This window comes from Ranitomeya imitator, chromosome 1 (assembly GCF_032444005.1).
Source record: "Ranitomeya imitator isolate aRanImi1 chromosome 1, aRanImi1.pri, whole genome shotgun sequence".
NCBI lineage: Eukaryota > Metazoa > Chordata > Amphibia > Anura > Dendrobatidae > Ranitomeya > Ranitomeya imitator.
This window is the reverse complement of record NC_091282.1, coordinates 1,103,370,462-1,103,384,607: the sequence shown is the minus strand read 5'-3', so window position 1 is coordinate 1,103,384,607 and position 14,146 is coordinate 1,103,370,462. Positions and strand designations below refer to the sequence as shown.

At 40.8% G+C, this 14,146-nt stretch overlaps 1 protein-coding gene across 5 annotated transcripts in view; it reads left to right on the top strand.

Annotated features, from left to right (window-relative positions):
- Positions 1-2,177: 2,177 nt before the first annotated feature.
- LOC138656941 (caspase-3-like) overlaps positions 2,178-14,146 on the top strand; it is a 34,508-nt gene continuing 22,539 nt past the window's right edge. Inside the window, exons 1-4 of one of the 5 annotated variants that reach the window (XM_069744304.1) lie at positions 2,178-2,307; positions 8,578-8,727; positions 8,841-8,936; positions 10,010-10,128. In XM_069744304.1, the coding sequence (XP_069600405.1) occupies positions 10,106-10,128 (23 nt within the window). In that variant the 5' untranslated portion in view covers positions 2,178-2,307; positions 8,578-8,727; positions 8,841-8,936; positions 10,010-10,105. Of the gene's footprint in view, positions 2,308-8,577; positions 8,937-10,009; positions 10,129-14,146 lie in introns of all 5 variants that reach the window. The other 4 variants (XM_069744305.1, XM_069744306.1, XM_069744303.1 and 1 more) reach the window with 4 other exon arrangements.

Below are 14,146 nucleotides of genomic sequence, written 5' to 3'. Positions count from 1 at the left end.
TTAACAATTTAGACCTTGTTCAGATGTATCATAAATGTTACCGTATATACTCGAGTATAAGCTGAGATTTTCAGCCCAAATTTTTGGGCCGAAAGTGCCCCTCACGGCTTACACTCGAATCACGGTGGGCGGCAGGGTCGGCGGGTGAGGGGGAGAGGGTGCTGAGGCATACCCACCTAGTCCTGGCGCTGTCCCTGCAGTCCCACGGTCTCCGGGTGCCGCAGCTCTTCCCCTGTTCAGCGGTCACGTGGGACTGCTCATTAGAGAAATTAATATGGACTCCACTCCCATAGGGGTGGAGCCGCATATTCATTTCTCTAATGAGTGGTGCCGGTGACCGCTGACAGAGGAAGAGACTGCAGCACCGAAGACCAGCTGTCCGGGGGAAGGAGTGGGACGCCGGGAGCAGGTAAGTATTAGATATTCACCTGTCCACGTTCCACCCACCGGGCGCCGCTCCATCTTCCCGGCGTCTCTCCGCACTGACTGCAGGTCAGAGGGCGCGATGACGCATATAGTGTGCGCGCCGCCCTCTGCCTGAACAGTCAGTGCGGTGAGACGCCGGGACGCTGAGGAGCTGCAAGCAAGAGAGGTGAGTATGGCATTTTTTTTTTATTATTGCAGCAGCAGCAGCAATGGCACAGCTTTATAAGGAGCATCTATGGGGCAATAATGAACGGTGCAGACCACTATATGGCACAGCTATGGGGCAATAATGAACGGTGCAGAGCACTATATGGCCCAGCTATGGGGCAATAATGAATGGTGCAGAGCACTATATGGCACAGCTATGGGGCAATAATGAACGGTGCAGAGCACTATATGGCACAGCTATGGGGCAATAATGAATGGTGCAGAGCACTATATGGCACAGCTATGGGGCAATAATGAACGGTGCAGAGCACTATATGGCACAGCTATGGGGCAATAATGAACGGTGCAGAGCACTATATGGCACAGCTTTCTATGGTACATCTATGGGGCAATAATGAACGGTATGGAGCATCTATTTTTATTTTTGAAATTCACCGGTAGCTGCTGCATTTTCCACCCTAGGCTTATACTAGAGTCAATAAGTTTTCCCAGTTTTTTGTGGCAAAATTAGGGGGGTCGGCTTATACTCGAGTATATACGGTACTTATTTTCTGCAGTTTTTTTCACAAAAATTCTGCTGCTTTACTGTCCAAGCATAGTGGATGTGATTTAATGAGAAATGCACGGCAGCTGTGCATCAAGTGCCTTTTTTCTCGCTTCTATATGGAGCCTAAAAAACACATGTAAAAAAACTGTAGTTACTTTTTTAAATGGAGACCCAAAGCTTTTCTGTACTATAAAAAATATATATATCAAATATATCACATCAAAAACGTACCAAATAAAAGGGAGTAGTAGTTTTTGAGTAGTTTAGTGTGGATCCTGCAGAAAAGAAAAAAAACACAGTATTTCTGCAATGTGTGAACATGGCTCACAGACACAAAAAAAAAACAGATGTCATATAGTGACGCTACATTAAGATGAGAAAGATCTGGTAGCTCCAACTGTGAATGAAAGAACAAAAAAATAAATTCACTTGTTAAAACGAGATGAGCAGGACGCACAGATAATGTCTCGCCAGCTTTGGCTAATCAAAAGCCACGCCAGGGACGCCAGCTGGTTAGAGATTCGCGGCCTCCCATCCGACTGCCAAGTAACACTGACCTGGATGGTGGACCCAAGTCCCTTCGATATATCGGACAGTACCAGATTTGGGTCTACGCCCTGCAGTCTCAAGCGTCTACTGAATGTCCCTCACTACCACCGCCGCTCTGACATCTCCTGGTAAATGGGCATGGATAGGGGTGTAGCCAAAATTTGATGCTATGCGGGCAGGATAAATTGTCCCTCTTTCTGTTCTTCAAAAGTTAGGAGTTATGTATCATAGGAAATACTAACACACTACTTTTTTGGTAGAAATGATGCCACTCTCTGCCAGAGATAGATATATTTCATGGAGAGTGAACAGGTCATAATAAAAACAAGGTCTGGACAACACCTTTAAGAAACATTATACTTGGAAAATACCTCAATATATGAGTATGTGACAGGTAAAACAACTGCAATACATAAGATAATGCTGATCCTCTGTCTTTCTGAACAACCCATTGTTGTTTGCAACAGAAAGGTCAGAACAAGGAGGCGTTGTTCTTAGCTGCGTATGAAAAATGTAGGCGGTTTGTAAAAGGAGGACAAAGAGCAGAAAACCATGAAGCCCTACGTAAAGAAATCTGAATTGTCATTTTCTATGATCTTTCCTTGGTTTTTCTTCCTGTAAGTAATATTTCTATACATATTTTCATTTCTACTTGTAAGAAGTCAGTTTGAGTGATGAAGTAAGAAAGCCTGAGTGATGTGTAGTATCATAAATGCAGAAAACGTACCTACATGTTATGTGCCATTGTACTATATAATAATTTGCAACTACTAACAATTAGGCAAGTAGGCAGCATGAATTTTAACAGGACAGGTAATATTGTCTTAATTATTTGCACACGTAGGCATCCTGGGAATATTGCAAGCAGTAAACTGCCTCATTGTTTACTTAGTGCACAGGAAATAGGACATGTCCAGACAATTCCCCTCTCAGAACCGGAACAAGTGCTAGGAGAATGGTTTCCACTAAACAGTCCTGCAGTTACTTTCCTCACCATATGAGCAGAGCTGACATGTATTGAAGCAAAATTCATTTTAGCGAGGTTGTTCATTACAGTTCTTATGGGCAACACTTATTGCATTTGTTTTAATGCATAAATAGATGACCCACCAGTCCTGAAATGGGGAGTACAGTATGGATCCTACTCACTCGCTCATTAAGCATAAATTTAGATATGTCCCATGTGAATGGGGTTCTTTCTACAGATAAAACAGCCAGTCCAAGAGCTTTCTGCAACAAATCTGTTAAATGTGAACATATCCCAATACTGACTATTTGCAGAATTGATTTTTTTAAGCATTATTCAATTTGCATTGTTCAGTTTTGCCATGAATACAATTATGTTAATTCAATTCTTTATACTCACCTGATAAATTCCCTACTCCACGATCCTTCCAGTCCTGTTCTGCACTAATGATGAACTGACAGCACATGTGACAATGAGCCAAGAACTATAGGTCTAAGGGTACCGTCACACAGTGGCATTTTGATCGCTACGATGGCACGATTTGTGACGTTCCAGCGATATATCAATGACGTTCCAGCGATCTCGCTGTGTCTGACACGCTCCTGCGATCAGGTACCCCGCTGAGAATCGTACGTCGTAGCAGATCGTTTGAAACTTTCTTTCGTCGTCTAGTGTCCCGCTGTGGCGGCATGATCGCATGGTGTAACAAAGGTGTGAACGATATTGTATACGATGTGCGCATAGTAACCAACGTCTTCTACATCGCACATACTTCATGAAATTATCACTCCAGCGTCGTACATTGCAAAGTGTGACCGCAGTCTACGACGCTGGAGCGATATTGTTACGATGCTGGAGCGTCACGAATCGTGCCGTCGTAGCGATCAAAATACCACTGTGTGACGGTACCCTAACACTAAGCAATTTTCTATCATTGGCTACTGAACAAACGGTCTAATCTGGGATGGAATTTAACCTTAACCCCTTAATGACAGCCAATACGTCTTTTAACTGACCTGAGATATAAGAGAATAGCCGTCCCATACAGGTGACAATCCAGCAGCTGTTAGCTGGACACTATAGCTGACAACTTGCTGTATTAGCCACGATCAGTGTTTGCACAGTCCAAATCTGTTTAACCCCTTAGATGCTGCTGTCAATAGTGACTACATCATTATAAATGGTTAACAGAGTGTGGGGGCTTCCTCTTTATTCCCATCGGTACCCTGAGATCATCATTGTATGGTCCTGATGTTTGTCATGGCAATTCATGACCAAATAGTGGCCTTAAAGTCTAACGGCTGTTGTAACCTGTTCAGAAGTTAGAGGCATTTAGGTGGTAAAAATACACCTTTTCATTTCTGTCATGCCACTTTGCATTAATTCCTGAAAAGCACCTGAAGGGTTAATAAACTACCTGACTGCAGTTTTCAATATGTCAGGGGGTGCTGTTTTTAAAATGGTTTCACTTTTGGGTGTTTCCCAATGTATAGGACCACTGAAAGCACTTTAAACATGGATAGGTCCCTAAAAAAATAAATTTTGTAAATTTCCTTGAAAAAATGAAAAATTACTGCTACATTTTTAAACCTCCTAAAATGCTAACAAAATAAAATAACATTTTACAAATGGTGCTGATGTAAAGCAGATATGAGGGAAATGTTATTTATTAATGTTTTGCTGTGGTATGGCCATCTGGATTAAAGGGATAATCATTCAAAGTTTGAAAATTGCTAATTTTTTAACATTTTTCTCCAATTACTGATATTTTTTATAAATAAAAAACACAACATATCGACCAAAATTTACCATTATCATAAAGTATAATGTGTCACGAAAAAACAGTCTCAAAATCACTGGGATTTGTTGAAGCATTGCAGAGTTATTACCACATAAAGTGACACTGGTAGGATTTCAAAAATTTGGCTCCGTCACTAAGGGGTTAAAGCAGATCCTCTCCCTAACTGATCCATTTTTAATTCCCCAATGAATAAACTAATGTGATCTGTTTAAAACTGTCATTAAAAACCAAACCAGAGCTTTTCACTTTGGTTGTTGACACTAGCTCCCCGAATCTCAACGCTGCAGAAAAATGCAAGTGTAAAAGCAAACCTAAACAGGCGAGTTTCAAAATCATCCTTGCAAACAACTACCAACTCTAAACATAAATCATTTGATGCATTTAATGTAATTGAACAGTTTTGCAAGACATTTCCTATAACCGTTTAACAATTGTTTTATTGGGAAAAAATGCTAAATGGAGTTTTACCTGACCATTTTAAAAAGAAAGATATCCCACCTAACTCTTACGCTACGGCTGAGTCCGACAAACCTTTCTTAATGACTCTGCAAATTGTAATGCAGACTCAACTCTAGATTGAGTTATCAAAGTTATTCCTATAACAAAAATTGATCCAATGGAACCATGCAAAAATATGGAATTACTCCGATATTAAATCTCACAGTTGAGTTGGGCAGGCAGCTCCTTCTGTGTCTGCATCTGACGCCAGCTGATGAAATTCTGCCCACTGATGGTGAGAAAGGGCATTTGCTGTTAGATAATTTTTGCTCAAGGATAATGTAGCCTCCAACCAGATGTTTAGATCTTGGCAATTAAGAACCAGACTTCTTATAATTTTTGTAGCCGTTTATTCTTTGAAGACGATATATTATTTGCAAATACTAACCCTTGGTTGTTTGAGTGAATTAGGAGTCTCCTTTAAAGAAGAACCTCAAAGATCTAACGCTACTAAAATGGAGAATAGTTCTAACACTTGCAGATTTTTTGATACCTTGCTTAAAACCCAAGGTTTAGGCCATCCCTCTGCCGACCAATGGTTATTGTAAAAAGCCTCATTACCAACTTCCTCATTCTCTCATTAATTATGGTGGGTAATCAGCTGAGACTAATTCTGTCTGCCAACATGACCAGCCATTGTAATTAATCAAGAATTGGAACCATGTTTCCATGCCTTCTTTGACCTCCCTGTCCAATCTTATGTGTGCTCTTGAAGAGTGATATCCTTTAGCTGGCCCTATAAATAAAACATCTAAATAATGAATAACTCCCCCATTTTTATACTCTGCTTGAGAATTGAAGAAAAAGCTTCAAAATAGAAACATGACAAAGAAAAACCGATAGGTAAGCATTTATCAAAAAAGTTTATCAAAATGAAAGCCTGAGGAATAAAACCCAAGGGATTTATTGGTAACAGTTTAAACGCCGATTTTATGTCTGATTTTGCTAAAAACTCATTATGTCCAAAGGCTTTAAGTATTTCTACTGCCGAAACGACTGAGGCATACTTAACAGATGCTAGTGATTTGTTCACAAAAATAATGGAGGAACTAACATGGTCTTTGGAGATATATATATATATATATATATATATATATATATATATATATATATATATATATATATATATATATATATATATATATAATTTCCAAATTGAGGAGAACCCCAAATAAACCCTCACTAGAAGACCATAAAAGTTAACTTTTATTTCTATTAATTAAAATAAAGACTATGTAAAGGGTATAAAACATTTTGTCCCTAATCTGTCTCAGAAGTCTGCAGTTATTTCATGCAGTATGAAAAAGAAAGATGTCCAGCTCAACCAAATCCGTGAAGATAAAATTTCCATGTGGGTGTGAATCTCGACGCGTTTCTGGAGACCAAGCTCCATTAATCATGACATTGTCATTCACACCCACATGGTTTGTGCTGAAGTTTGTATCCTCTATGCCAGGGGCCCCCAACTCCAGTCCTCAAGGCCCACCAACAGGTCATGTTTTCAGGATTTCCTTTGCATTGCACAGGTGATGCAATTATTACCTGGGCAAGACTAAGGAAATCCTGAAAACATGACATGTTGGTGGGCCTTGAGGACTGGAGTTGGGGACCCCTGCTCTATGCTACAAGTTTGTGAATAAAGACATTTTGTATTCACGGATTCGGTGGAGCTGGACATATTTCTTTTTTTGGACTTTACACGTTTGGACACAGCGGGTCCATGCTCCCGAAGTTTACCTAATGCATCACGGGTGAGATGGTTTATTTCTCTTTTCCTCATTATATGCAGTATCCCTACTAATTTATATTTATAAAGCGTATAGCACCCGGTATGCTAATACATATTGACAGAATAGGACAACAAATTTTAGCACCAGTGTCCCCCCAACATGTTTCACCATGCTGGTGGCGTCATCAGGGGATGGGACATAGGCTTCATAGCCTTCATTCTAAGACAGGTTAGGGACAAAAAGTTTTAGACCCTTTTGTATATTCTTTATTTTAATTAATAGAAATAAAAGTTAAATTTTATGGTCCTCTAGTGAGGGTTTATTTGCGGTTTTCCCCAATTTGGAAACCTCATCATTTAACAAAGAACCAACAGGGTAAGACAGATGATGTATTAGTCTAAACGAGCTGGGTTCTTTTTTAGGAACGACACCCAACGGGGAAATTCTAAAATTAGTAAAAGGAGGGGAATTTAAAGGACCAGAAATTCTATCGAATTCAAATTCTTTGCTGATTTTTTTCCTGTATGACCTCACTAAATTGTAATACAGAAGCTAAATTGTAAAGAAACTGCACACCCCAGCCCTTTATATGATGGTACTGAAAAACTAACAAAAAAACTTTGAATAATTAATTCCCTATTCTCCCGATCTGGATAGCTTTCTAACCATGGCTGCATTTTTTCCAGCCTCTCTGAGGACGAGGCTTTTAGAAATATGCTCCTTATTAACAATTTGTTGTCCCTGGGAACATTTTTTTTTTAGTATTTTGACATGGGATGTGTTCCTCCACAAAAGGAGCATTCGTGGCAAAATCTGCAATTATTGAGCCACTTACATGCAGTTTCGATGAAAGCTAAACAAACTCCTTTCTTATTAGTAATGTTGTTTGCTTGTTAAATGTGTATCTTTGAGGCAGCATCAGATTTAGCCATAGTCCTACATCTTTTGTACCCTATTTTATGTTTGGGTGAACAGCTAAGCCATGCCATACTCCTGAAATTACAATACGCTTCAACATGCTGACAAAGGCCACTACATAGGCTAGGAAGTTTTTACCCCAAAATACAGCTGCATAAATAGGGTATAGGGTTGGAGCCAATTATTGAAGGAACTGGGGATGATCTGTTTTTTGTCATCCCCATCCATTTTGTCATCCTTTTTTTTTATCAAATTTTCTCGGCTGCTTCCTTGGGCTTGGCAATAATGAGAACAAACCCATGTACCGTAATAATTATTCAATATTCTTTCTTTAATTGCAGCATTAAGATGGTATCCCAGAGGAGATATTTTGCAACTTAATGCTTCTTTTAGATGTGATTCTGGAACCCCCATCCTAAATGTTCTCACATGAGCACCAGAATCAGTTAGAGCATTACTATCAAAACTTCTAAGGACTTCAGATGGGGCATTTTTAAACAGGGCTTTGAAATCTAAATGGGCAACAGACAGGGGCACATTGAAAGTCTCAACCCTTCCTTTAGGCCCTGATTCAGCTTCCATCTCTTTTTCATTGCAAATGCTCAAGCCCAGCATAGATGGGGGAACACAGCCACTCTGACATTGAAGAGGCCCGATCAGCAACCTCTTCATACTCCTGGACTGTGTCCCTCCAGGTTATTGCTGCTGACGTCCCAGGGAGAGATCCGCTTATTGCGGAAGGAGTAACCATGTTTGCGTTGATCCCTGAGTCACTGTTGCGCTGGTACCACAGCAGGGGTGAGATATCACATGAAGCTACGGTCATTGCCACAGAGATCATCACTTCTCAATCTTGCACTGGGCTTTTGGACTTATAAAAGGGTGGTACCGACTTCCGGCTGGTCATTTCATTCCTGATGGTGGCTGACTGTGGTGAGTAAATGACTCGGGTCCCCTCCTATTTCTTCTTAAGCTCCTGCCTCATCCTGAAGATGACGAGGAAGCCTTGATCCCTTGTTCAGTCGCAGACTCGTGAGGAATTCTTTCTTCTGTCTCCGGTGTCACAATTCTTCAACCCCTCGATGCCATCATCTTCAGCCCTGCGGGCCAGCTGTTGTGGCAGGTTATCCATTTCTTCGCTCTTTTGGTCAGCTGATAAAGACTTTAAAAAAAACGAAGTCCGTGAAATCTATCTTTCTAATCTTCCCGTTTTTTTTTTTTTAATAATTGGACAAGCCGAATCTAGAAAAAAAGACAGCCAAAACCACCAGTTGGAAACCAGTTTGAACCTGCTCATGAATTCACAGCTGACCAGTTGACCTTTTGAGCCTGGTAAGTTATCATGGTGAAATAACATCAACCTTTCCAACACATGGCCAAAAAACCCCAATATAATTAATCAGGATCTGTGTTACTATGAGACCTCCATTCTATGCTGATTTCAGGGGGAGGGGGGTTTCCAGGAGTGGAACAATGAGAGGAAACATATAATAGAAACCACTTGCGCCACTTCTGCATTTCTTACCCATGTCAGATTTTGCCACAAATGTCACAAATCTGCTGCATCGGAGAAATTATAAAATGGCCCTCATTAATATAGCAATTCTGGATAATAAAGTCACATGACTCATGTATAAATATTATGGGGGCAATTCATTAAGATGCTTACATCAAAATCTGGTCGAAATACCTTAAGAAAGTTCCAACAGTTTTGTGCATAATACGGTAGATGCCAATATGGGCGTAGGACGGGCAAGACATGTATGGGATGTGATCACTGCTGCCCGTCAGATTCATCATAAGCTACACCTTTATGACACACGCCAACAGCAGAGTGAGGAAAATTACTGCCATTGTGAAATAGTGAGGTTTACATATCTCTGCAGGTTTAGCGTAAGTCGCACAACTGTTAGATAAATATATGCTATTTAACCAATAGAACTTTTTTTTTATATCGCCTTTATGATACACGCCACTAAAGTGACGTAACTTACTCCAGAAATGTACGCCAGTCCCCAACTGTGTTAACATTTCTGATAGCCGTAGATATTGGGTAACAGAGCCGCCAAATTATTTGCTATAATATATATAATTATAAGGGGGGATATGGCAGATTATAGAACTGCATAATTTTACAATATATAACAATATAATGGGATTTTCATAACATTGAGTAATCAGGTGATATTTCCATTGCGACAGGGGCATTGGTTACAAATAGAAACCAATAAGACTATAGCAGCAAAGGACATAACATTGGGGTCCAAGTAATGTACTGTAAGTAATATATTAAGAGGGTGGGGGGTCTAAGCATCGGTATAAAAATATAACAACCATTACTTTTCTTTAATGTTGTAATGGGCACTGAAATATTTTTTGAAAGTGTGACCACTATTTTGCAATAGTTTTCTTAGGACTCAAAAAAAACAACAGGGATTTATGGATAAGTAGAACATACCAATAAAGGAGTGGAAACAAACTACCTGGAGCTGCAATCAGTAATGGAAGAGCAAGTGTATCTTGGGTAAGTATCATGTCACTCTTCCTATTGATCTCTATAATGTCTCTACTGCACATGTCGTGTCTCTCTCTTTGATATCGGCTCCAGCGCTGACCCCACATCTTTCGCAGCACGTCAGCTGTTTTGAACAGCTGACATGTGCCTCTAACAGCCGAAGGAGGAATCGCGATCCACTCCTGGCTGTTAACCTGTTAAATGCTGCTGTCGATCTTTGACAACGGCATTTAACCCTGCTGTTCTGTTGGTCAAAAATGACCGACCTTGAACTTCAATATTCTTTAAAATATTCAAGATGCGGCTCTGAAACCCGTGGCCGACCGACCCATCCTCATTTAAGTCAATCAACCACAAGTTTCAGAACCGCATCTTGAACACCCCAAAAAATACCAAAGTTCAAAATAGGTCTCCCCAGACCGAACAGAACAGCAGGGTTAATGTGATCACGCCAGAAGCGTGTCATAATCCCGCCCATCAGCGCTCGTGTCACATGACCGCGGGTCGCCTATGGGTTGACATGACAACCCAGGGTCTGCAGCAGTCTGTGCCTAGTAGTCCGTGCCTAGTAGTCCGTGCTCATAGCAAGTGAGCATTTGTGCTACACACAGGCGATCTGATCATCGCCTGTGTGTAGCAGAGGCAAACACAAGATTGCAGCTTCTAGTCTCTCATGCAGACTATTTAAGCAAATGAAAAGTAAAAAAAATGCATTTAAAAATGTTTTTTTATTTTTATGAAAGTTCAAATCACCCCCCCCCCCCCCTTTCACCCAGATCAAAATAAAACAATAATTTAAAAAAAATATACACACTTTTGATATTGTCACGTTCAGAAACGCCCGATCTATCAAGACCTAAAAAGATCGTATCTACACCAAAATTGTATAATTAACCCCTTCAAGACCCAGCCTATTTTGACCTTAAAGACCTTGCCGTTTTTTGCAATTCTGACCAGTGTCCCTTTATGAGGTAATAACTCAGGAACGCTTCAACGGATCCTAGCGGTTCTGAGATTGTTTTTTCGTGACATATTGGGCTTCATGTTAGTGGTAAATTTAGGTCAATAAATTCTGCATTTATTTGTGATAAACACGGAAATTTGGCGAAAATTTTGAAAATTTCGCAATTTTCACATTTTGAATTTTTATTCTGTTAAACCAGAGAGATATGTGACACAAAATAGTTAATAAATAACATTTCCCACATGTTTACTTTACATCAGCACAATTTTGGAAACAAAATTTTTTTTGTTAGGAAGTTATAAGGGTTAAAATTCGACCAGCGATTTGTCATTTTTACAACGAAATTTACAAAACCATTTTTTTTAGGGACCACCTCACATTTGAAGTCAGTTTGAGGGGTCTATATGGCTGAAAATACCCAAAAGTGACACCATTCTAAAAACTGCACCCCTCAAGGTACTCAAAACCACATTCAAGAAGTTTATTAACCCTTCAGGTGCTTCACAGCAGCAGAAGCAACATGGAAGGAAAAAATGAACATTTAACTTTTTAGTCACAAAAATTATCTTTTAGCAACAATTTTTTTATTTTCCCAATGGTAAAAGGAGAAACTGAACCACGAAAGTTGTTGTCCAATTTGTCCTGAGTACGCTGATACCTCATATGTGGGGGTAAACCACTGTTTTGGCGCACGGCAGGGCTTGGAAGGGAAGGAGCGCCATTTGACTTTTTGAATCAAAAATTGGCTCCACTCTTTAGCGGACACCATGTCACGTTTGGAGAGCCCCCGTGTGCCTAAAAATTGGAGCTCCCCCACAAGTGACCCCATTTTGGAAACTAGACGCCCCAAGGAACTTATCTAGATGCATAGTGAGCACTTTGAACCCCCAGGTGCTTCACAAATTGATCCGTAAAAATGAAAAAGTACTTTTTTTTCACAAAAAAATTCTTTTAGCCTCAATTTTTTCATTTTCACATGGGCAACAGGATAAAATGGATCCTAAAATGTGTTGGGCAATTTCTCCTGAGTACACCAATACCTCACATGTGGAGGTAAACCACTGTTTGGGCACATGGTAAGGCTCGGAAGGGAAGGCGCGCCATTTGACTTTTTGAATGGAAAATTAGCTCCAATTGTTAGCGGACACCATGTCGCGTTTGGAGAGCCCCTGTGTGCCTAAACATTGGAGCTCCCGCACAAGTGACCCCATTTTGGAAACTAGACCCCCCAGGGAACTTATCTAGATGCATATTGAGCACTTTAAACCCCCAGGTGCTTCACAGAAGTTTATAACGCAGAGCCATGAAAATAAAAAATAATTTTTCTTTCCTCAAAAATTATTTTTTAGCCTGGAATTTCCTATTTTGCCAAGGATAATAGGAGAAATTGGACCCCAAATATTGTTGTCCAGTTTGTCCTGAGTACGCTGATACCCCATATGTGGGGGTAAACCACTGTTTGGGCGCACGGCAGGGCTCGGAAGGGATGGCACGCCATTTGGCTTTTTAAATGGAAAATTAGCTCCAATCATTAGCGGACACCATGTCACGTTTGGAGAGCCCCTGTGTGCCTAAACATTGGAGATCCCCCAGAAATGACACCATTTTAGAAACTAGACCCCCAAAGGAACTAATCTAGATGTGTGGTGAGGACTTTGAACCCCCAAGTGCTTCACAGAAGTTTATAACGCAGAGCCATGAAAATAAAAAAAAAAATTATTTTCTCAAAAATGATTATTTAGCCTGCAATTTTTTATTTTCCCAAGGGTAACAGGAGAAATTTGACCCCAAAAGTTGTTGTCCAGTTTCTCCTGAGTACGCTGATACCCCATATGTGGGGGTAAATCACTGTTTGGGCACATGCCGGGGCTCGGAAGTGAAGTAGTGACGTTTTGAAATGCAGACTTTGATGGAATGCTCTGCGGGCGTCACGTTGCGTTTGCAGAGCCCCTGATGTGCCTAAACAGTAGAAACCCCCCACAAGTGACCCCATTTTGGAAACTAGACCCTGAAAGGAACTTATCTAGATGTGTGGTGAGCACTTTGAACCCCCAAGTGCTTCATAGAAGTTTATAATGCAGAGCCGTGAAAATAATAAATACGTTTTCTTTCCTCAAAAATAATTATTTAGCCCAGAATTTTTTATTTTCCCAAGGGTTACAGGAGAAATTGGACCCCAAAAGTTGTTGTCCAGTTTCTCCTGAGTACGCTGATACCCCATATGTGGGGGTAAACCACTGTTTGGGCACACGTCGGGGTTCAGAAGGGAAGTAGTGACTTTTGAAATGCAGACTTTGATGGAATGGTCTGCGGGTGTCACGTTGCGTTTGCAGAGCCCCTGGTGTGCCTAAACAGTAGAAACCCCCCACAAGTGACCCCATTTTAGAAACTAGACCCCCCAAGGAACTTATCTAGATATGTGGTGAGCACTTTGAACCCCCAAGTGCTTCACAGACGTTTACAACGCAGAGCCGTGAAAATAAAAAATCATTTTTCTTTCCTCAAAAATTATGTTTTAGCAAGCATTTTTTTAGATTCACAAGGGTAACAGGAGAAATTGGACCCCAGTAATTGTTGCGCAGTTTGTCCTGAGTATGCTGGTACCCCATATGTGGGGGTAAACCACTGTTTGGGCACACGTCAGGGCTCGGAAGTGAGGGAGCACCATTTGACTTTTTGAATACGAGATTGGCTGGAATCAATGGTGGCGCCATGTTGCGTTTGGAGACCCCTGATGTGCCTAAACAGTGGTAACCCCTCAATTCTAACTCCAACACTAACCCCAACACACCCCTAACCCTAATCCCAACTGTAGCCATAATCCTAATCACAACCCTAACCCCAACACACCCCTAACCACAACACTAACCCCAACACACCCCTAACCCTAACCACAACCCTAATTCCAACCCTAACCCTAAGGCTATGTGCCCACGTTGCGGATTCGTGTGAGATATTTCCGCACCATTTTTGAAAAATCTGCGGGTAAAAGGCACTGTGTTTTACCTGCGGATTTTCCGCGGATTTGCAGTGTTTTTTGTGCGGATTTCACCTGCGGATTCC